General features: G+C 39.8%; 4 protein-coding genes across 7 annotated transcripts in view; 1 reads left to right on the top strand and 3 right to left on the bottom strand.

The window, feature by feature from the left end:
• LOC117295332 (probable E3 ubiquitin-protein ligase HERC1) overlaps positions 1 to 3,193 on the bottom strand; it is a 58,903-nt gene extending 55,710 nt beyond the window's left edge. For all 3 annotated transcript variants that reach the window (XM_033777917.1, XM_033777916.1, XM_033777915.1), the window contains exons 1-2: positions 3,018 to 3,193; positions 1,072 to 2,033 (exon numbers count right to left, since the gene is read on the bottom strand). In XM_033777917.1, coding sequence (XP_033633808.1) covers positions 1,072 to 2,013 — 942 coding nt within the window. In that variant the 5' untranslated portion in view covers positions 2,014 to 2,033; positions 3,018 to 3,193. The remainder of the gene's footprint in view (positions 1 to 1,071; positions 2,034 to 3,017) is intronic.
• A 1,551-nt stretch (positions 3,194 to 4,744) lies between these two features.
• Positions 4,745 to 7,604, bottom strand: LOC117295274. Its single transcript, XM_033777830.1, has 2 exons — positions 7,478 to 7,604; positions 4,745 to 6,771 (listed from the first exon to the last, which is right to left on the bottom strand). The coding sequence occupies exons 1-2, from the start codon at positions 7,499 to 7,501 to the stop codon at positions 5,485 to 5,487; spliced, it is 1,311 nt and encodes a 436-aa protein (XP_033633721.1). The 5' UTR covers positions 7,502 to 7,604; the 3' UTR covers positions 4,745 to 5,484.
• A 118-nt stretch (positions 7,605 to 7,722) lies between these two features.
• Positions 7,723 to 13,213, top strand: LOC117296143 (putative glucose-6-phosphate 1-epimerase). Its single transcript, XM_033779021.1, has 10 exons — positions 7,723 to 7,948; positions 8,161 to 8,212; positions 8,356 to 8,414; positions 8,845 to 8,924; positions 9,508 to 9,584; positions 10,087 to 10,157; positions 10,705 to 10,811; positions 11,521 to 11,585; positions 12,157 to 12,248; positions 12,477 to 13,213. The coding sequence occupies exons 1-10, from the start codon at positions 7,885 to 7,887 to the stop codon at positions 12,635 to 12,637; spliced, it is 828 nt and encodes a 275-aa protein (XP_033634912.1). The 5' UTR covers positions 7,723 to 7,884; the 3' UTR covers positions 12,638 to 13,213.
• Positions 13,214 to 16,681: 3,468 nt separating this feature from the next.
• On the bottom strand, positions 16,682 to 22,658 carry LOC117295838 (BTB/POZ domain-containing protein 1-like). 2 transcript variants are annotated; one of them, XM_033778610.1, is made up of 5 exons: positions 22,588 to 22,658; positions 20,364 to 21,589; positions 19,983 to 20,070; positions 18,100 to 18,246; positions 16,682 to 17,636 (listed from the first exon to the last, which is right to left on the bottom strand). In XM_033778610.1, the coding sequence occupies exons 2-5, from the start codon at positions 21,551 to 21,553 to the stop codon at positions 17,478 to 17,480; spliced, it is 1,584 nt and encodes a 527-aa protein (XP_033634501.1). In that variant the 5' UTR covers positions 21,554 to 21,589; positions 22,588 to 22,658; the 3' UTR covers positions 16,682 to 17,477. The 2 variants fall into 2 exon arrangements, with proteins under 2 accessions (XP_033634501.1, XP_033634502.1); XM_033778611.1 differs by having other exon boundaries at positions 20,364 to 21,586; positions 22,588 to 22,640.
• Positions 22,659 to 23,999: the final 1,341 nt, after the last annotated feature.

Below are 23,999 nucleotides of genomic sequence, written 5' to 3' on the forward strand. Positions count from 1 at the left end.
GTATAGATGACCCAAAGCAGTCTAATGGTTGGGGCCTAGGGGGTGACCGTGGATATAGAAGATCCATTGGTCGGGAGAAGGGGGAGCCAGATGTCGCTGATGTGGAAGCCGATGTCCTGGGGTACGGTGTCATGCTTGTGGATCTCTATGGCCTCTCTGATGCGTCTAGGGTGCCACGCCTGGATTGGAGCGATGATTTCTGCTGCTTCCCAGTTCACTCGGTGGTCAGTGATGTGGGAATGCTTGACGATGGCGGATTTATCGAAGTCCCCCCTCCTTCCGTGTGCTCGGTGTTCCTTAAGTCTAGTGGGAAGGTTACGCCCGGTTTCCCCGACATAAACCTTACCACATTCGCATGGAATGCGATAGACTCCGGCACGGGTGGAGGGGTCCTTCTTGTCCTTGGCGGATTTATCGAAGTCCCCCCTCCCCCTCCTTTAGACTGCTTTGGGTCATCTATACCCTCAGTCACCTAGGCCCCACACCCTCACTATCCCCTGTGCTTGTTCCTACTGACACGGTTCAGTGAGCACACACCCCCCACACACCACCCTAGGCTCCACAACAGGTTTCACCACGCATCATCGAGTTCACTTCCCGCCTCTATTTCCCGCCATCATGCATCACCGCTGATCCACCGCCCAGTACTTAAGCAGCATGCAGCATCAGAGTCCAGCATTCTCCAGAAGACGATCAGAGCATACTGATCGAAACGTCGAGTTAATCCAACGGTTCTTTTCAGAACCACCCCAACTCATTGAGAGATTGTTATTACATGGTGTTACCGCAAACTTTTCTATATCTTACTTCCACCATGCAAAGTTTCAAATCCTACAGGTTGGTCATGTTGATGTCGGTCAGGTTGGTTTTGTCTGTCAGGTCTCTCAGGTCGCTAATGACCTGACTGGTCATAACGACCTGACAGGTTGGTTGGTAACCACTGACTGGTCGGTCAAGTCATTCAGGTTGGTCAGTCAGTAGGTCAGTCTTTAAGCCTTCCAAGGAGAAGCTTTGAACCTTGGATCTAGAACGGCAGCTCAGAATTTTCAATAAAATCAGAGATTTACTTACAGTGGCTCTACGCATCTGACCCAAAACATTGGAGAAAAAATCAAAAGAGATGACACTGTAGTTTCGCATCTCATCTCCTTCGACTGTACCCACTCGGGAGATGCTACTGCTGGCAGCTGCCGAGGAGCCGAGAGCCATTTCTACCCAGTCAAGAAGATGTTGAAGAGACCCTCTTTGGGCAGCTAGACCCAAGACAAGCTGACATGCAAGCTGCTTGCCGTTTTGGTCAGCACCGGAGTTGGGCATCGTTGCCGATTTCAGAAACATTGTCACCTGTTTCAAGCATTCAGTACCAAGACATGGTATCTTACTCTCATTAGCGAGCGACAACGGCGGTAGAGAATCCAAGACGCTCATCGCTGTCTGAAGAACATCGTTACAGATGCTAGGGTTCCCTGCGGGAACGGTTTGCATCCAGTTCTGCCTTAGGAGGGCGAAGAGAAGACTAAGTCCAGTGCGGACACCCATCTCAACCAAGGCGTCTGTGCCGAAGGTAACCTGCTTCATGGTGGTTTTCTCATCGACTGTCCCGGCATGGGCCTGCTGAAGCCGCAGCTGCTGCTTGACCTTCTCCTTGTCGTGGAACTTGCTGGAGATGGCGTGGAAGATGCGGCGCAGGACAGCCAGCCGTTTCTGAAGGGCGGAGGCGAATGGGGACTCTGAGCATACTGTGCGGGCGAGGTTGAGCTGATTGGAAAGGAGGGCTTCCAAGAAGTGCTCCTGCTCCTCAGGCGAGGGTGGCTCCCTTTCATAGTCGGGCAACTGGGGTCCTTGGAGGTGCAGACTGGGGCGTGGCGCACTGATAACCTCCTTGTTTGTGACAAGGCGGTCATAAAGCTCAAGGGTACCCTCTCTACTAGCTACTAGACCCCAATCCTCTGTCACCCACGATGCATTTAGATGTTCCATCCATTTCAACTTCATAGACATGTTCGAGGACATGTTGGTGAAGTGTCACAGGGCTGTGGTGCAAGGATAAAATGAAGGGGGAAAGAAATGTCCAATAACAACGCATTACTCAACCACAAGCGAAATTAATTATTGGGCTTCGGGATGAGGGCTCATTAAAAGTTTGAGGACATCTGTGTTAATGTAAAAATTGAAACACTCGACTCAGATCTGCTCGTCTGGCTCCAGTCCTAGTCATGCATTGCTTGTCATTGAATGACATTGTCATTGAATGACATTATTAGGCTCCAGACTGTGTTTGAATCCTTCCAGGTTCAAACACTGCTTATTACACACTTAACAGATACATGACCGCAGATGTCAACATTTAATTTTAAATATTTTAAACAGGGTACCGTGCTCCAACTGGGTCTAGTTCAATACAACTGGGTCGAGTAAAACCATCAACAGACATTTAATCATGGTTGCAAATTCATGAAATAAAAGTATAAACAAAACAAAAATATGAATAACAATACCCAACAGTCAGACAGTTAAGTTCAGGAACGTTAAAACATAGTCTTGACACTTGCGGCCTTAAATAAACAAGACACATAAAATAAACCATTCTTGCTTCGTCCTTCAGCATGTTTTCGTCAGACGGGAAGTATAAAAAGCCGGCTGGTGTCCTGTTGTACTAATGAACTACACTCAGCCAAATGCAAAGACCTGGTAAACTTATCCCCTTTGTTTATAACAATCAAACAAACAAATACAAAGACCCCGTAAACAAAACCATGAAAACTTATCCCTGGTATCCCCTTTGTTTAGTTACATTTACAATACATGGAGGAGGGACAAATATGGTTAATAGTAGTAACACTCCTGGAGTGTCTGACAGTGCAACTTATCCTCACCTACAATGAGTGAGTCTGTACTCAACATGTTCAAATAAATTTAAAAAAGGGAAAAGATAAGATGAGGAGAACTTCTGGAGTTAAAGTTTTGAAGGTCGTTTGACCTTTTTAAACATCAAAATTTTCATCACAAAAACTCACCAAATAAATTGCCAGGTATGCTCATTACTTAGAGTGAGATTCGGACGTTTGATCGATGAGAACCAAAGACTCATGAGTATGCATTATGGAAACTCCCACTGTTTTTGTCGGCTTGTTCATTAACGTCTGCAGGATTTTTCTTCAATGCCCATTTCCAATTCTTTTAGACACAAGTAAAAATACAAACGACTTTTCAACAGCGTTCAAAACACCAATATTCGTGCTAGAGTCAATCAAAGTTTTGGTCAAATACCGCAAACGACCGTCAAAGCCGGTTTGTTGTGGGGCGGGGAGGGGGGTGGGGGGTTCTGCTATTATGTTCTTTTTATTATTCCGCTTTCTAGTAGAGAATTCCCTTATGGTGTCAAGGTTGAACAAAGAATTATCTTGTGGGGTCCATTGTTCCATTGTGTAAAAGACCCAACAAGGGCCCAATTTCATGTACAGCACAAAAACTTTCCAAGCAAAGAAAAGTATTGCTTAACAGAAACAGGTTACCAGCCAGCCAAAATAACAGTAAGTTAACACATTGTTCTGACTGGTTCCCCACTCAATTTTGCTTAGCAAAGAATTGGTCAAGAATTGGTTTCTGCTAAACAGGTTTGTGAAATTGGGCCAAGGGCCAAAATGAGCTCTACCTTGCTTGATCCCCTGAAAACCTTTCTGTGGCAGAGTTGAGATGACTTCACTGCATGAGGGACATTTTTCACATAATTGCGTCATAATTTCTACATTAATTGAAAAGTTAATACAATTAACAACTAAATGAGTTTTGAGATGTAGGCCTAACCACTTTCTTCTAAACAATCAATTTGATGAAAATCAATTTCTATAAAATGACAGGTTTTATTTCTTGCAATGAATTGAATTGACTCTTTGGAAAGCTATTTTGAACAGAGTCAGGGATCTTGGATGGCGCTTCTTAAAAGACCTAAAAGTGACCTTGCTAGGGCTTTTCTGGCAGGTAAAATACAACACAGGTCATTGAACATCTTACATTTACAAATGAAGAAAGGGGTTCATCTCAAAAGTTGTTCAGCTGGTTTTTTTCATGAACTTCTGAAAATAAATTTGATTCAATTTTTTGTTTTAATAAAACGCTAGGAAAGTTTTATTTATTTCTCATCAAACATTACACTTTAAACAGAAATATTTCGAGGGATGTTATCTACTATCATCATCCTAAGAATGTGTAAGTATTATGTAAATCTGTGATCTTAGACAAGTTTTATTTTACCAATTCTGTAGTTGCCTTTATTAATGTACTTGTTATGAGCCTCTCTGGTGATAATTTTGTATTATTTACATAAATTTAAAGGGCTGCTGCAGTGAATTAAAAAAAACAGTTAATTTTGCTGTCATTTATTTCTGATATATGTATTGAACATGTGTTTTGTTTTTTCCCCCGACATATCTCACTTGCGTAATTAGCAAATAAGTCATGCCCCCTCTTTTGTGGAATGTTACCGCCCCCCTACCATCGACGTCACGTCGGGAATTCAAACATATCGTCGGCAAAAAAGAGTCTGGTCCCTAACTACATGCGCCTAGGTACCAGGCCACACAGTGCACACGTCTCTATATGCACACAGCCAGGGGGCCCGACAGCTCGGGTTACCGACATGACGTCACGTTTATGCAAATGAAGGCTCCCTTTAAGGGGCGGGGTGGGTTCCCCTATCTCTTGAAAACCATTTTTTAAAATACTTGCGCATTTAATAAAAAATAATAAAAAATATTCCAGGTTTAAAAAGTCATGTTTAATCGTTTAAATTATTTAAAAAAACACTGCAGCCACCCTTTACACTTATTTGGAGTGGGGGGTTTCTTGCAACACACAGTAACTTTTTAATTCAACAATGTGCACTGTGCAAGGCAAAGAAGTAAATGTCATGTAGTTATGCAGGTTGCATCTTGGTTTTCTGTTCTGATGGCTTGTCCCAGAAGTACTTTGTTTTTGTGAACACCGCGGCCCAACTTCATGGCTCTGCATGCTTACCGAAAGCGAAGAATCAGCGCTTAAGGAAGCAGGGAAGGGTTAAGCTAGGAATTTAAGCTTGTGCGACTGCGTACTCCTTGTTACTTAGACATTCTATGCTTACAGTTACACAGCTAGCACAGAAATGCGGCGCTTGCACATTAAGCGGAGAATGGTGATCGCAAGTGCAGAATTTGGTGGTAATAACCATAAAAATGGACCCTGGTGACTGATCATCTTGGTTTCTTTCTCCAGATTTTCCTAATATTGTCTAAAACTACCTGTGTCTTACTCTTTATTAAATGAAAAAATGTAGTCTTGGTGCAAAATGATCGTTATGTGCGCAGCGAGGAGAGTGCGAGCAGGGGATCGCGATAGTTGAGTGATAATGTGAATACATGTAGCAACGTCTTGCACCAAGACTACCAGAATGTTGTGAGAACGAGTTCAGTGTTCTTTGTCTGTTTAGGGTTCTCTGTCAGCAACGCTTCAGCCTTCTTGAAAAAGTTGGTGCATGTCAGCGGCATCTTCAGCTGTCACAGCTGTCGGTTCTGGCATGACCGACGTGGAAGAAGTACCTTTGGTTGGAGTGCGGAAGCTGGATTGTTCCACAGAACATCGGTCAACTGGGTAGATGCCACTCCGTCTGAAGGATTCGTGCAAGTTACTTGGCGTGAATGCAGATGTATATGCCTTGCAAGCTAACGCACACAACGGGGAGTGTTTGGCAACACCAGGTGGTGCTTTTTTCCGCAAATCATTAAGGATGTTTTCAAACGGTCCAAAACATCCAACGTCCATGGGCTGAAGAATATGCGAAGTGTATGCCGGAAGTACAAAAAGGATGATGTTTCTCTCCTCCCGTGCCCATTGAATTAGCGATAGCGAAACATTACACTTATGTTCGTCATACAATACCAAGATAGGGTTTTCTGGTGTTGCAGGAACGCGGTATTTGCTGAAGTGGTCAAGGTATCTCTTAAAAGTGTCTGAGCTAGACTTGCCGGAGTCGCTGGCCGCCCCTGCAGTACCGGTAGTACAACCTTTCAAGAATTCCTTTCGCATACGGGGTCCCTTGAATATGAAAAATGGGGGTACGGCCATGCCAACAGCATTCCCACATCCAATTACTGTTGTAGTGGTTGATTCATCCATGGTATCTTCTGGAGGCGTTGCTTGATGTGAGGGTAGTACAATACATGATGGAGGTTTATGGTACTCAGTGATGCTCTTCTCATCAACAATGTAGATGGCCTGTGGTCGATCTACTAGGTTATGTTTCTCTAGAATATGCTCCAGTTCGTCAAAGTATTTATTGACCGTCTCAAGAGAGGTGGCTTTAGTTCGCATTATCTCGAGAGATTTAGGTTTCTTTACCTTGAGCTCTGGCCAGCGTTTCATGAAGCTATAAAACCACTGCAGTGAGAGGGGCTTATCGGACTTCTTTTTCAGTCCATGGCGGACAGCCAAGTCAGTAGCAAGTGATGTTACTTCAGTACGGCTGTACTCATAGCCAAAGGAAGCCATTAACTCAATGTATGTTACTAGTGTCTGTTCCTCTTCCACGCTCAACAGGGGATCGGGTCCCGACTTAGTGCATTGCAACTTTTTTATTCTTCCATTGGCTCTATCATACAGAGTAGAATATGGAACAGCATAAATTCTTGAAGCTTTTTTGATAGAGAAACCCTCACCAGTTACAGCCGCTAACGCTTTGTCCAAATTATCTGGTGAATACTTTCGGTAAGTTTCCTTCCCTTTACTGGCCACCGCCATCTGTAAAAGAAAAAGAAAATAGTTGCCATTAAAAACAAATCAAATGTGGAATAAAAAGCTCATTTAATTGATGTTATATGGCTATTTGATTAGAATCCTAAGATTATCACAGGGCATCAGTACTTTCAGGTTCGTTCTGCTATCGCCTCCACAACCGTGGATTCAATAGCGGAAACGAACCTCATTCATAGTCTGTAGGAGTAAACATCCCCCCTCCCCCTGTACTACTAGTAGTAGTTGCGATACTGTTACCTCCTCCCGACGGCAAAGGAGGGTTATGTTATCGCACCTATCTCCCGCCCCCGCCCAGCACAAGAACATTTTCATAACATTCTGTTTGTTACAGTGTTAGACATATTTCACATTTGGTTTCAGGAGAAAAAAAACATCTCACTGTTTACACGTTTATAATATTAGAACTAATTACATCAGTTTGCAGTTAATCAAAGAAAAGAGAAAAACAATGTTTATTTTCACTTATATTTTAAATATTTTATACGCCTTGGAATCCCAAATAGAAACCACATCACGTGATCTATCTGGTGACTGAAAGAGAATGCTGGCACGCATGACTGACTTTCGAGGTTGGCTGTTTCTTTGACTCATTTGAATCAAATTTTAATCGTTTATGTAATCATGCAGCTAATGCACAAGTAATCTATGAACAATAAGTTTATCATTTTATAAACAATTGAGCGTCACTTACGCCAGGAAACTTTACTTTCAGCATGATGAACTTGGGGGTCGAAAATATATGACGGTACTGGCTGGCACACCAACGTGTTTGAAAACACTCATGACGCGGTGACGCTCGTTGACGTACGAATAATAAGTTTGGCACTCACATTCAGTAGATCGGTCTCTAGTGGGCAAATGAGGGCGCTACTTGTATTTATTTATTTGTTTAACCTCGACCACTCGTTTCACACTGACGTGCATGTTTGCTCGTTCCCCCGTTATCGGCTGATGGAGGTTACGTCTGCGAAGGATTAAGTGTATGTGTTTGTTTACCTTTCAGTTTCCGGCTATCGTCTGCTAAGTCAAGGAGGAAGGGTGATCAAGCAAAAATTGCGTTTTTACTTTGCCAGCCAGGTAGCTGACCATAAAATCAGAATGTCGGCTGACCGTGTGGTACTAGAGAGGAGCACAGATACAAGCTTGACAGTTCATTTGTTTGGTAAGCTGATAATTTTACAGCGTTCCGGATCCATACAGTCCAGCAGAGCATGGAGCAATAAGGTTGACCTGAAAAAAAGTTGCCGATTGGTCCCAACTCAACCGTACACTGGCACGCCCACCCACAGTCCACACACCAACACAGAATGCTAAAAGTTGACAATCAATTTGAAGCTAAATACTTATTTCATTGTGTTGTCTGTTTTGTTACAGGTGCGACTGTGGTTTCATGGAAATGTAACGGATCTGAAATTTTATTTGTTAGGTAATTATTTTATTTTGTTGCTATAAAAAGAAAGAACAAGACGCAGACAGAGTATTATATTATTAAATGAAATGCCACTTTCCCTTATTGACATTATTTCTGTTTTTCTTGGAAACGTTATTTATTATTGTGTTTTTTTGCAGCAAGAACTCTTTATTCAACAACAAGAAAGCCATCCGAGGAGGCATACCTGTGTGTTTCCGTAAGTTTCTTTAAGCACCCGTCAACAAGTTGATACATAAATGCTCTTGGGGGGTGGGGGGAGTGGGTAGACTAGAGACCCAGCCAAGGGCTTGCTCCCCCAAATGGGAAGGGAAACTTGTTACCAAAAGGAGTGTTTGAACATTAGGCCATTAAAAGGAGAGGGGGTGGGGTTTTTTAGTTCACACCACCAAAACCAGAGACCAATTATTTTGCTTATGCAAAAAAGTAGCTAAGCATATTGAGTACAATTTGTTACTGGCATCCTGCTAATCTCTGCTTTGCAGGAAAAAATGCTCAGCAATATTCTCTGCAGTAAAAAATACGGTCTTAAAGGAATGTTCACAAAGTTCCCTTACAAGTTTATGAACAATTTGTCACCATGTTTACAGAAGTTATTTTAACTGTTTTTGTAAAAATCACAATTTCAGCTCAATTTGGACCATGGGACCTTGGACCTCAACACGGCTTTGCAAGAATTACAACATGGACCATGGAACAAGAACCAAAAGTAAGAGACAACTTCTTGGAATCATTCAAACATTTTTAATGCTTATACCCATCATTGGTTTTCTTAGTAACAGCTGGAAGTAGCCCCGTAAATAGTGCTCAATAGGCTGGACAAAAGAAGCGGAGGAAGTCCAGCGTATTGGGCACTATTTGTGGAGCTAGGCAGGAAGGTGCTGGGGTTGTGCCTTTGGTGATACAAGCACAGAATTTTGTACACAGGTCAGAGTATATATACTCTCTGACCTGTGTACAAAATTCTGTCATAAGTAGGCATGATATTTGTCCTACTTTAGTCTGATTAACAACTTATGCCTTTGGACAAATCAGAGAAATTGTAATTAGCCTGAAAAGTCTTTTAGAGCCTTGACCATGTGTGCACGTGGGTCAGTCCTTGTACACAATGAAATGCTCCTCCTTTTTTCCCAAGGACCAAATATCACTCCTGCTAAAGATCTTTGGCTCAAGGGCCATAGCTTTTTTAAAGTCTGGTACTTAATTTAACAGTGCAAGGCTACAAAAAAAGCATTTCCTGTGACAATACTGTTTTAGTTCTCATACTAATGCTTAAAAAATTTCTGCTGCAGACATTGAGTGGTGGTGATGTGTGTGCTGTGTTTACACTCAATGACAATGAGGAAACAAGAAAGATGTGGAACCATGGGTGAGTTATGTATGGACTCAACTTCACTGAGTTGTGTATTGTGGCCACTTTTAAAGACACTGGACACTATTGGTAATTGCCAAAGACTAGTCTTCACAGTTGGTGTATTTCAACATGCATAAAATAACAAACCTGTGAAAATTTGAGCTCAATCGGTCATCGAAGTTGCGAGATACAAATGAAAGAAAAAACACCCTTGTCACACGAAGTTGTGTGCTTTCAGATGCTTGATTTCGAGACCTCAAATTCTAAATCTAAAGTCTCGAAATCAAATTCGTGGAGAATTACTTCTTCCTTGAAAACTACATTACTTCAGAGGGAGCCATTTCTTACATTTTTTTTTCTACTATCAACCTCTCCCCATTACTCATTTATACCAAGAAAGGTTTTATGCTAATAACTATTTTGAGTAATTACAAAATAGTGCCCACTGCCTTTAAAGTAGGTGTTCCATAAAAATATGAACTTCAGTCATTATAGCTCTTCTTTCTTTTGAATTCAGGTTCAAGGTGACTTACACCCTAACACTGAAGGAAACAGAGTTTGTCAGTGATTTTGTTGTGAACAACACAGGTAACTATATCACACATTCTATTTTGTGCATCACTGTGGAGACATTTTGTTTTGTCCTTTGTCTCTGTATTAACAACCTCTCGTAGACCCAATTCCTTGTGGAGCGCCCAAGTCTTTAGAATTCCCTTATGGAGGCCTTTTGGGTTTCCCTTTTCTTTTTTGTTCTCGGTCTTCATAGTACACTTTTTTATTTAAATTTATCTTTTTTTTCATAAACAATCTTTATTCTATATTCGAGTAAAAGTTTGTCTAGATTCTTTTTTTAAGTATGTCAAAAACAAGATTTCTTTCAACTACTTTCATTTGAATTTGACTGAGTTAAAGCCCGGTTCATACTTCCTGCGAATGCGAATGCGATACGAATGTAGACGTCACAAATTCGCAACGAAAAATTCGCAGCAGTTCAACTCTGCTCAACTCACTTGCGAATATCGCTGTGAAAGGAGGGTTGTGTTGTCAAATTCCGTCAAATTCGCTTTGCATTCGCATTCGCAGGAAGTATGAACCGGGCTTTATGATTTTTGTTTTATCATTTTGATCCCATTAGGTGAAGACCCATTTAGTTTCACAGCCTTGTTACATACCTATCTCAGTGTTAGTGATGTCACAAAGACAACTGTCAGTGGTCTGAAGGGACTCAAGTATGTTGATAAGGTAAGGAAACAAAAACACTTTGGTTTCTACAGCTTTTGTTTCCTTTCGCACAATGTTTATTGTTGCAGTTTTTAAGCAGAATTTGAAACTTTGCATGGTGGAAGTAAATCTCTTTTGAGTAGTGATGATCGGTATGCTCTGATGGTCTTCAGGAGAAAGAAAATCAGAGAATACTAAATAATATCGAAGTCTTATATAGCGCACGTATCTACCAAACAAAGTACTCAAGGCGCTGAGTATATACAAACTTTCAGAAAGATAGGTTATTACAGTGATGAATTCTGAGACCCAATTTTTTAGCATTTTATAAGGGTTTACAAGGTGCTATGGCACATACAGCAGCCACAGCCAGGAACACCGGGGCGAACCCTTCTCTTTTCGATTCTTTTACATGAGTTATACAACACATGGGACCAACGGCTTCACGTCCCATCCGAAGGACGAAGCAATTGATAAGTGTCTTGCTTAAGAACACAAGTGTCATGACTGGGGGATTCGAACCCACAATCTGCTGATCAGAAATACCAGAGTTTGAATTTGGTGCTCATAACCGACACGACACTTCTACTAGAGAAAAACAATCAGTTGTCAACCACTGGTTCTTTTCAGAACCAACACTACTCAACAGAGATTTACAGATGGTGCTACCCCAAATCCTAACCAGATTGTTGCAGTTTTGTTAATTTTATTTGTTTTCTCATCTGTGAAGGTGAGGGATGGACAGACTTTCACTGAAGATAGAGAGTTGGTCAGCTTGTCAGAGAATTACGATAGGTGAGTTATGCAGAACCATAGGGGTTTGGGAGGGATGAATGCCTGCCTAGAAAATTTACCAAAATTCCACATTCGATTTTGCACTGGATCTGTGGCAACCCAGCCCACAGTATAATTTTGTGTCCCCAAAATCACCCAAGTGCGTAAACACCTGCAACACCCTTGCATGTCACGCTCAAAAAGCACCCACACTGGGGTCAAAAGACCCACACTGGGGTAAAAGAAGGCAAATGATTGGACAATAGCTGTTCTTTGTGTTAGAAATCTTGCGCTTCAGTGTAGCGTTTCACATTATGCAAGGGGTCTATTGGTGACCTCCTACTGTTTCTCTTTTGTTTGTACTCTTGACTTTTTGGCAATAGCTCCCATTGGTTTTGTACACACTTTCAAACTGGGGACCTTCACAAAACCAGGGACCCTAAGAGAGTTGAGATGATTTAAGGAATGAAATTTAAGAAGGCCCTGTGACCGGAGTAATTTTGTGTCATGAGTGTTGAAAATGGCAGACACCTTCAGTATAAGTGTCCATTGTTATTTAAAAACTCTGTTTTAATTTTGTATATTTTTTCAGGGTGTACATGGACACTCCATCAGGTCACATTGTCCACAATGTCACTACGGGTAAAACTGTCATCATAAAGAAAACCAATTTGCCAGACACTGGTAAGCAATTTCTACCCATTCAGTTCAGTTCAGTTCAGTGTAATGTCTAACAAAACTAAAGCTAAAATGGTTGGACAGAGATACCCGCTCGTTTCCGAAGAGGGCAATAGCAGTTTGCATCTCGAGGAGTAGTATTTTGGTTCTCCATAAACTGACGTGTGATATACTCGAGTCAACAAAACTGACCATGTTCACAACTTCTGATTGCTTTGCTTGATTTGTTTCTAGTTGTTTGGAACCCATGGGAGGAGAAAGCCAAGGCAATGGGGGACTTTGGGGACGATGAATACCCCAAGATGCTGTGTGTTGAAGCCGGTCATGTGTCATCCCCTGTGACCCTTGACCCCGGAGCATCATTCATCGCGGGTCAAGTCATCGTTGCAAAATGACTACGCCTACCAGCGAACAAAATCATGCACCGTCTATGAAATTGTTTAAGTGTATCATGTACACTTCCTGAATCTTATTATGGGTACAATATTAGTAAAAAAGATTTTCTATTTTTCTATTTAAGAAAATGTTTCAGATTATTAAGAGAATATTTACAATCTTATTTGAGTTGGGTTTATAATGAAATGTTAAACATTTCATGAGATGTTTAGAGTACCTTCCATATAACTTTCCTGTCACAATGCTTTACGGGTAACCAAGGGTTAACCTTTACTTTTCCACGATAAGTTTTCTGGGTTCTTTTACTTGCACTAGCAATCCTAGTTTATAGGACCTAGGCTTCATCCCCATCTGCAGGGCAAAGCAATAATGGTAAAGTATCTTGCTCAAGGACACAAGTGCAACAACTGGCTCTTGAACCCATACTCAGATGATGATCGGAAACACCGGAGCTTTTTACTCTGAAATATTTAGTGCAGAAAATCAATTCTGCAGGAATTCAATAGACCGATCCAGTAGGCTCCGCCCACGTCGCACGTGTGAGCAAGAACACGTGGGGCTCTCCAATGCCAAGATACGCGCACACATGTCGGACCTTATTTGTCGGACCTTCGTTGCGTTGTGATTGGTCAATACGCAATGGGGCGGAGCTTAGTGGATCGGTCAATTATATCAAGCTGCTTTGAGGAGGAATAACCACAGGGCCCAATTTCATAACTCTGCTTAGCGGCCGTTTTTATGCTTACTGTGCGATTTCAATTTCATAGCGCGGCAAACCATAAGCACAAGAAAGGCATACTAACCTTCCGGTGCTTACCGCACAAAAAAATACGACGTCACAATGCAAATCCATGGTAAACGCGCAATATGGCCGCCCAGTTCTTCTGCTAACCTGTGAAATACGCTTGCACCTTAGCAATTTTTTCTGCTACAGTAAGCATGAAAATTTTCTTAAGGTTAAGCAGGGCTATGAAATTGGCCTTTGGTCTGTAACAGGCACATCTGTGGTACACAAAGCTTAAGTTTCTCAGTTGTTTAAACTTCTTGTCACTTCATATTGACTTAAATTGTGTAATTTTCTTGAATAATTGGGAGACATAATTATTACATGCACTCCACATGGATCTGGTCAACAAAGCCTCAAGGGGCTAACAATTGGTCTGTGTGAAAATCATAGAGTATCAAATTGAAATGTAAATGTCCTTATTTTTTAGTTTGGCACAGTATAAATTGTTGTTAAAATAATGTTGCAATCTTCAAGTATTTGAAATGTCAAATTGAAAAGTACTTAATGTCCTTATTTTCTACCCTAGCCAAGTTGTATACATTTATATTGAAGTTGTGGTCACAAAAGAGAATTTCAAATAAATCTTCTATGGATACATTGCAATATAAATATCTTTGACACTGACTTTTCTTGGAGGTTCGAGTTGGATAATCCGTCTCCGCTCCACTACCTTTTTTTTCAAAGCACAGATGGTTGGATTATGCATAAGGGTTATTACTAACATAACAAAATATAACAATTACAATTGTCGAGTCACTTTTCCAACAAGATCATAGCCCTAAAAAGTAATTAACATGGGAAAAGGTGAATCTTTAGAGCTTTACGGAATATAGATGAAGTAACAGATTCCCTAATGAAAGTTGGAAGATTGTTCCAAATCATTGGCCCAGCTTCACTGAAAGCTTGTTGACCTAGAACTTTGTTTGCTCGGGGAACATTCAAGCGAGTGATGTCAAGTGTGGACTGAAGAAATCGTGGAGGAGTGTAATGTTACAGTCAAGTAGAAATATAGCGAGGAGTAGTTTTGTTCAAGCTCTTTTAAAAAGAGCAAGAGCAATCTTATCATTTACAGCAACAAGTACATCGCAAGTACCCATTCACTCAATCCTGGGTGATGAGAAGCAAGTGTAGTTCCAAGTGTCTTTTAAAGATACTGGACACTTTTGGTAAATGTCAAAGACTAGCCTTCACACTTGGTGTATCTCAACATATAACAGACCTGTGAAAATTTAAGCTCAAACGGTCGTCGAAGTTGCGAGATAATAATGAAAGAAAAAAACACCCTTGCACACGCAGTTGAGCGCTTTCAGATGTTGATTTCGAGACATCCAATTTTAAATCTGAGGTCGCGAAATCAAATTTGTGGAAAATAACTTCTTTTATCAAATACTACATTACTTCAGAGGGAGCCGTTTCTCACAATGTTTTATACTATCAACCTCGTTACCAAGAAAGGTTTTATGCTAATAATTATTTTGAGTAATTACCAATAGTGTCCACTGATTTTAACAAGGGACACAAGTGTTTCGACAGGGATTCAAACCCATTTTCTAATAAGTCGGCCATCAGAGCTCGAGTCTGCTGCGCTAGAACTCTTGGCCATGACATGCAACTTTAAACTGAAGTCCTTACACCTAAAAGGATGTTAGCTTATTCCTGTAAAAATCACATGTTAACTTTGCATCTTTAATCTACCACTAAATACAACAAGAAAGAAATAAACCAATCACTCGATGATTCTTCACTAAATTGCCATAACTTTTGACTTTTATAACAGGACATTAGTAACAATTTAGCTTTATCTTTAGTTTATAAACTTTCTTTTTTACGACTATCGTCATTATTTCTTTTAGTTTGTCTTTTTCTCTTTCCATATACAGGTATTAATTAAATACAATAGCGCAATTTATATAAAGCAAAGAAAATGCAAATACACTTGCTACAAAGGTAAACCACTGATAAATGAGTTGAAAATTTCTACCAAAGAAAACAGTTTCAGAGTCCTGTAAGATCACGGCCCCAATTTCAAGGCTCTGCTTACCGTAAGCAAATAATCATCGCTTAAAAAAGCAGAGAATTCCCTGCTTACATCAAACATATTTCACGGGTTAGAAGGGAATTTTTGCTTGTGCACATGTGTACTAGGCGTTCTTCGCATGTTTCTTTATTTTAATTTTTTTAAGTAAAAGTTCAGCTTACACAACTGGCGCAGAAATTCGGCGCTTGCACAGTAAGCAGAGAATGGTGATCATAAGAGCAGACTTCGGTGGTAAGCAGAACCTTGAAATTGGGCCCAGTAGTCAGCATTTTAAGTTGATTCCTTTGTAGCAGAAATAACACATGCATGACATAAGTTGTCGTAACTCTTAAGTGAATGTAAGTGAGCTTGTACCGTATACCTTGACATTACCTAAACTGCACTACAATGGCACAGGGTTCAACAAGAATGTTCTCACTTGTAAAAAAGATACACCGTGTGCAAATGATAAGTAGGCCAAAAAGACAACGACCTTTGATACTTTCTTTGAAAAGCTGATCTTTGGTTTTTAACTTTTGTGTTGGGTTACATTTTGTTCCGAGTTTTAATTCTAGTCTTTACACTGGAGAGAAAAATAATAATACAAAAACTAAGCAAGTCCAGGTGCAAAAAGGTGTAGATATATGGACAAGTTTGGTCTCTAAGAAACCTCTTTTAGAGGAAGTTTTCTAATTCTGAGTATCAATGTTTTTAAACAGAAGTATCAACAGCAAGCAATTTATCACACATAAAAAATAACTATTTAACTGTCAATCTCACAAGAAAGAGAGTCCTTTACAACTTGACACCAGGACTTAGTTTCATAAAGCTGCCAGAACACAAAAGGTAGAACAGCAACAAAATGATGCTTATCGGTAAAGGTTACCAGCCAATTTCTCATCCCATGTGTACAATTTGTGATTGGTACCCTGCTGATTTCTGCTAAGCAGACAATTGCTAAGCAACTTTTCTGCTTCAGCAGCTCTATGATATTGTGCCCTGATCATGTCTTACTTACGCATGATTTTTCTCAAACTGAATTACGGTGGAAATTTATATACGTTTCGGAACAGTTTCTGAATGTCCTCTTTTTGGGGGGTTGGACAACTTGGTCGAAGAATGTTAACATCAAAGCACATGTCCTTCCAAATATTGTTTGAAGCTTTGCATGGTGTGGAGAAATAAGAAGAAACTATAAATTAATAGTAACCTTGCGGGTACAACTATGTGTAAGTCTCTTTTGAGTGAGTGTTGGCTCTGAAAAGAGCCGGTTTGGTCTCGATATTTTTTAACAGTATACTCTGCTCGTCTTCTACATGTCCTTCTATTGTGTTGTAGCACTAAGAGGGTTCATCATTGTATACCACATACGGGAGGCACGTCAGAGACTCCTGCATGCCATGGCTAAATATTGGCTGTAAATATGTGTCTTACTGCTCCGGTTTGGCCGATGTACGGTGAACACATTCCATATTTTTCTCAAAAGAGAACAACAAAATCTGTATACATCTTATGAGAACGTTTATTGTCTTTACTTTGTTTAAATGACGGTCTCCTTGTGACAACAATTTTCTCATAAAGAATTCTGAAAAAATAAAACTACAGACAGGCATGGCATTTTCCTTTATACTGTCGTGAAGTGGTTAAATCTATTTTAAATGACCAAATGAGACAATTTTGCAAACAACTTGTAATATCTCTAAAAACAAGTCAAAGATACTAACATAAAGCCCTCATTTGTGTGATCGAACTACAATTAATACCTAATCTCTGTGAAAATAATGACTTGTTGTTACAACTCATGGAACTCACTGACAAACACGCAAACATGTACCAAGTGCAAGGAACACTAGTTTTAAATCTATCTTTTACAAAGCAGATATTTTTTTGTCTCTCTTTTAAAATGTACATAATGTGCTGTGTACATTAGTGCTTGCTATATCATACATATATGTAATACTCAGACCAAACTTTTCATATGTCATTAGTTTTTGTCTTTTGTTTACAACCGACCATTAAATTGTGGTATTTTATGTCATGTGTAGAAAATGACCTCCGGTATTTGTCCGTCCTCCACAGACGTACCGTTGTTGTTGCCAGATGCATATGTGAATTGAAACACTACTTTACCATTGGATACAGACTCGTGTACCACCTTCCTCATGCCCTTAGTGCCATAGTGGGAGTCTGGCCCCTGTGAAGGTAGAAAAACAAAACGAAGACAAAATTACCGAACGAACTTCATAGACTCGTAAAGTCTGCTTGCCTTAGAATAATACCTAATTCTCGTACAGCGCATTTCACAATAACGTCTCAATGCGTTTTACATTGGTGCCCTGGTCATTGGGCCAATCTTTTTCAGCTCCCTGGGGATTACACAACCCTGAGCTGCTGTGGCGCTCCAGTGCCTTTTCCATACTCAATATCAACCTCTATCTTCGCAGGTACCCATTTTTACCCCTAGGTGAAGAGGAGCAGTGGTAGTAAAGCATCTTGCTCAAGAACAAAAGTGTCATGACTTTCGAAGCAACAACTACTCTCTGATCCAAGTACAGTAGTTGTGCATTTTTTATGTAATTAGTTATTCTTTTACTTAAGGTGCTTCTACAACCCCTGTTTATACTTCAGAAAAATGACAAAACTCCTGCTAGACTTACCTTCAAGGTTGCACTAGCAATGTAACTGATCGAAGGCTGTACTTCGATCGGCTCTTTGAACATAACCCTGAAGGTAGACTCTGAACCATCACAGCTGAATCCGGTATCGTTCTGCCCGAGAATGACGTCAGTATCGCCATGAATTATCTGTGAGGTGAAATAGTGGATGGTCAATTACTCAACTTAAAAATTCAATTCAATATTTATTGTCAATAAAATGGAAATTTTCTTGTCAAACATGATCATAACAGTACAAATTGGTTTTTCTTTAATTACAGAACAACAAATTATACTGAGGTAAAACAATATTTACACTATGACACTTAAAACTGTACATGCATTTACATAAGCGTATATAAAAGAAATTACTTCATCAAAGACAACAAGAAAGAACAAGAGAAAAAGTTACCGGCTGTCATTTAAAATACGAATACAATGTGGTAGAAAATAGTTGAAATATCTATTGGTTCTGCACATCAGACTTCCAGGCACAGCAGGCATGGAAATTAATCTTTGGGAGGGCAAGGAGATTTTCATTGAGCAAAGGGCTCATCCATTGGAAATTCTTTAAGTCTGTGAGAAACTTTTAAAGGGGGGCATCAAGGCCAGGACTACGGGGCAACAGAAGCAATGGCATCTGTGGCCTCTCTGAAATTCCAGGCCTGCACACAATGGCTGCAAATTCTGACCTACTTCCAACTCGACCAAAAAGGTCAAAGTAAAAATCATGACCTGAAATGACTTTTTCCAATGTTCCCTTGTTTTAAAATAGTATCTCAAAACAAAACCAAATTTTAGTTTCATTATTTATTCATATATTATATATAAAATTTGTTTTCATAAAAAAATCAACACCATGTTTGGTATATGGTGATGTTTATACAGAACCCAATGGCCTCGAAAGGGTTTATCTTCTCTATTTAATCTTTGAGTTTTAAAGTAAAGAACACACTTTACATGTGTTTATCTGACATGACATTTGTCATTGTCACTACAGCTGATAATTCTGTACATGTCTAGGTGAATATGGGGCCTGTGATATTTATGTATCCAAAAGGGATTTATTTATTTAGGAATAATATGAAGTAAGGACTTTAGATAAATACATAGACAGGCTTGACTTGAACTTTGCCCATCAAAATAATCAGGGTGCGCTCACTGACTTTGTTCAGACTGTGGGAGTGTGCACGTATTGCATCATGTGTATTCAACAACATTTATTTCCATTTCACAAAAATTATTACAAAGTAAAGATTGGGACCCAACAAAATGCCCCAGTTTGTTTCCTTCATGTGTTAAAGCAATGTATGTGGGAGCAAAGTGGTCGCAAAACAAATGTTCAAATGCGTACGAGACAAAATAAATCACAAGTAAAATCCGAGTGTATTCAGATTGATCAAGTTTTGTTTAAAGCACTCTCATTCTCTGAAGTTATAAAATAAAAAGTTATTGTTTATCAAAGTCTCTCTCTGAACTGATCAGAAGATAGCAAAAATAAAAATAAACAATTAGTAAAAAGAATTTTTTAAATATTATAATAATTAATAAACGGCATTTATATTGTGCTCTACAAAGAACACAGCGCCTCACAAAGAACAACAGAATTAAATCCAAAGAAATTAAGAAAAATTTTAAGCTGGGAAAGGGGCGAAATTTGAGTTAGCACTGGAATGTCGCAGTAGATGCCCCTTCCCTGATAGCACTCGGCAGCTTGTTCCATAATTTAGGGGCAACACAAAATAATGGACAGTCACAAGCCTTCCTTTTGGAGCTCAGTGACATCAGAAGAGAGTGACATCATAAACAGATCAACACTGGAACAATAACATTCCAGATTATAACAGCATCGTTGGAATGCAAAGAGAATTTGTAAAGGACTTTACCTGAATATTGACTGCATAATCTGCTGGGCCGTGAATGGAGCCGTACAAACCAAACCCAACCACAAAAATACGTCTGTTTACCTGAAATCTAAATGATGGATTTAAGGAAACGAGATAGTATCCATTAATACATGTACTCAAAACAAAACACACTTATTCTTGCTTGCTTTCCAACATCTTGACAAAACTTGACCGGCGCCTTTGAATGTTTCTCCTTTTCAGTAAAGTGCGCCTTATAAATGCTGTAGTTTATTATTATTATTATTATTACTCTTTTATTCCCTTTAAACACAAACACATTATGTATACACTTGGTTTAAATAGCATTCTCGTTGAAAGTGCTTTCGCTCAAGTAGCTGTATAAAATAAGACGTTTCTTACCTAATCCTGTCGCTAGTGCCACTATACCCCCATCTACTCTCAGCCTGTGCGAATCGATTCACAGTCTGCTCCTTCCCTGTCAAACAGCATCTTGGGTTGGAAGGAAACTCGGTGGAGGGTTTAGGGTTGACGGTAAAATGAAGGAACAAGCTGACGACTTCTCTATCTGTAAGAATTCCTGACTGGGCAGGACCGCTCGCAAACTCCTCCACAGTCATCAAGGGAAACCGAATCAACTTCAGTGCGTTCCCGAGTACTTTGCGTTTGTTCTCAGAGGTGGCGGGGTACTGCTGTCTGATGGCTTCGTGCTCAGCCCACCGCGAGATTGCGCTGAACAATTTGCTCTCGCGTATACCGAGGGTGTCGCGCTCAAGGACAACGGTCAGTGTATCAAGGTCTATGTCAGTGAAGCCTTCGGCTGTGAGGCCCTCTGTGGTGTTCTTGTCGATGGTCTCCAGACAGAGGTTTGCAAGCTGTGGTTCGTCAAAGAGTCGCGCCTGTGTCAGGAGCATGAAGGCATTGTCCGCGCTCAGATTCTTCTTTAAGAATTCAACACAGGCCGATTCGAGCGCTGGAACGGCGTATTTCTTGGCGGTGTACAGCGTGGTCATCACGCTCTCCGGGCCTATTTGTACCTCATCCGAGTACAAGAATCGCAGCAATGCGAGAAAAGCCGCCGGTTCAACGTCGGGGAGCTCTACCTCGTTTGATGTGGTTGCCATCCCTCCATTGAACATGGCATCGAAGACAGCACTCCCAACGGACAAAACAAACTTGTGGGCCGGGATCCGCTGAGTATTCATCCCTTTACCAACAAGGAAATGAACATCGCTGAGTATCTCATTGTTGAACATGAATGCAAAGCGTTCTTTCACAGACGTCTTGCTTGACTGCCAGTTGTACTGGATGGCCTCTGCTCGTGGCCTGACTGTAGGTAGAGGAGCGACTGGAGGTTGAGAGGGGACAACTGCAGCGGATGCCCACTGCTGTAGGGGCTGCTGAGGCAGTTGCGGCAGCTGCTGTTGTTGGGGTTGCTGCTGCTGCGGTTGTTGTGGTTGCTGCTGCTGCTGCAGTTGTTGCTGCTGTTGTTGCTGTCGCTGTTGCAAGGGATGGTTACTTCCGTTTAATTGACCATTCACCTGACCATTAAACTGCCCGCTAAGATTCCGATGTGCACCAGCACCAGCCATTCTAGCCTCAGATAAACATTAGCAGACAAACTTCTTCTGAAAGTAAAACACAGGAATATTAAAACTTATTGAAAGCAAACTTACAAAAAGTATTTTGTCTTATTTACTCAACAAGTAAAATGAAAATCGAACCATCCTATATTATTATGATGGAAAAAACTGTCCTCTACTGATGATCATATTGAACAAAAATACAAATAATGTATTGGGAAGAATTGGACTCCCATTCCAGTCCATGTCAAAGTTATTATTCTGCACACATGAAAAGCATAATGTGAGGTCTTTATTTAATTTAGCATCACTTCAATCAAAGGAATTCTTACTACGATTTGTTTTTTAACACTCGCTCACAATTCACTGACGACAGCCTTTGAAAGTGAAGTTAGTCAAGTCAGTGAGCTGGTGAGTGGCAGTTTACTGAGTGTTACTATTATTAATTATTTTGTATTTGAGTTTTGACTATTGCTGCTTGCCGAGTCACCGAGCGCGAGGCAAGTGCTTGTTTACAATTTTATTTCGTTTAATTATAATAATTGGATGTAGATTTAAATATAAATTTGGAAAAGTTTCCGTATGGCGCCACCACTTTTTCATTCGATATGAAATAATATAGTATCTAATTTACCTCAATGAGATATCCCTTTCTGTAAAAAATGAGTGAAAAAGTGGTGGCGCCATACGGGAAGTTATCCATAAATTTAAGTGACTACTGCGGTTACTCAAATCTTACATGTTTCTGTTGTCGGTAAGCTGTAATTAGTAGACTGGTGAGAGTGGCTTCAGTACAACTATTGAATCCCGACACCGAGAAAATGATTGCCTTAAAATTTATCACGGAATGAATGCAGCACAAAATACCCTTCTCTATTGGAAAGACAAGATAATCAAAAATAAATGTCCCATAAAACCGAGCATTCCTTTGCCTTTTCTAGCCCTTTTGTTATCAATATGCAAGTAAAAACTCCTGTGAACTCTATAACATAATTAGGAATGATCCAACATTTGTAAGTAAGAGGATAAAACAAATTACATACTTGTTATTCAGGAAAATACCCGACTTTATCTCTGCACTCGGTCCGGATATGTTGAGACGGTGTCTACGAAATACGCATGCGCAAATTCATTAACCTCATTCTCACCAGGTCGATTAAAATCCTAGGCTGTAGATCGTATACAGTAAAATAACCCGACTGGTGAAAAACCGTAGGGCATTGTGTAGCAGATCCGTTCTAATTCTACGATAGCAAGAATGCATTTCGGACCCCGCGAAGTGTTCACAATATTATGAAAGTATAATCTATGCAAAATCGTTGTCATTATACAAATATTATGACAAGCTATATATTATTAATATTATACGAATTTGGCTTCATTACTGTATCATCCAACAAACAAATGATATGGAGAGAAAAGTTTTTATTGAGAACACAGATTGTGGGTGATATTTCTAGGATTGTTTAATGATCAATCTCTTTCTTTAAGTAAACATTTTTAGGATTGTGGTGTAATCAACGATCTTAAAGTATTTCCCCAGAATATTGAATGTTCACTTTTTACATCAATATTGTGGATTATTTAAAACCAATAAAACTGCTGTCCTTTAAAAAAATACCCTTTTTATTAGAACTTTTAGTAGTAATTACCTTAACTGCTTTATGAGTAGGCCCTATCCCTTTATTTATTTTATTTATTTTTTACAAATATACAAGTTATCCTTCTTCAGATCTAAGTTTGAAAACTCATCTAATCCAGGAGATATAAACAAGGTTAAACTATTCCCAGTTATAAAGTTGTATACACTTTAAAAGTTGTCATTTCGTTTGTTTTATTTATATTATTTTTATTTATTATTTATATTATGATTATATAATTACATTGATGTTCCTATTTATTTAATTTTTAATTTTTGGGCGTGTCGGAAGCCATAGAACCTTAGGATTGCACCCAAGTTATACATTCAAAATGATCTCTGGGCTGCCGCTTCCCATCATGGCCCAATTTCATAGAGCTGCTAAGCAACAAAATTTGCTTAGCATGACATTTCTTCCTTGATAAAAACAGGATTACAACCAAATTTCCGTTTGTTGCATATTGCTTTTTATTGGTATTCAGCTGTTGTTTGCTTACTCTGGAAATCATGTGGAAATTTGGTTGGTAATCTTGTTTTTATCAAGGAAGAAATTTCATGCTAAGCAAATTGTTGTGCTTAGCAGCTCTATGAAATTGGGACGAGGTTGTTTCGAAAACTTGGTGCGATCCTTGGCTACACGGCAGCTAATGCTTGAATGGTTTCTGCGGATTGGCACCAAAACAATGATATTATTAAAACAATTACCCCCCCCCCCATCCTGTCCTATATGCATATTATTATTATTATTTTCATACTTCTGGTGTATTGACTTTACCTTGTGCAGTGATCAGGAATACAACAATGCTGATTTAAAAT

Source organism: Asterias rubens, chromosome 10, assembly GCF_902459465.1.
Source record: "Asterias rubens chromosome 10, eAstRub1.3, whole genome shotgun sequence".
In the NCBI taxonomy this organism is placed as follows: Eukaryota; Metazoa; Echinodermata; class Asteroidea; order Forcipulatida; family Asteriidae; genus Asterias; species Asterias rubens.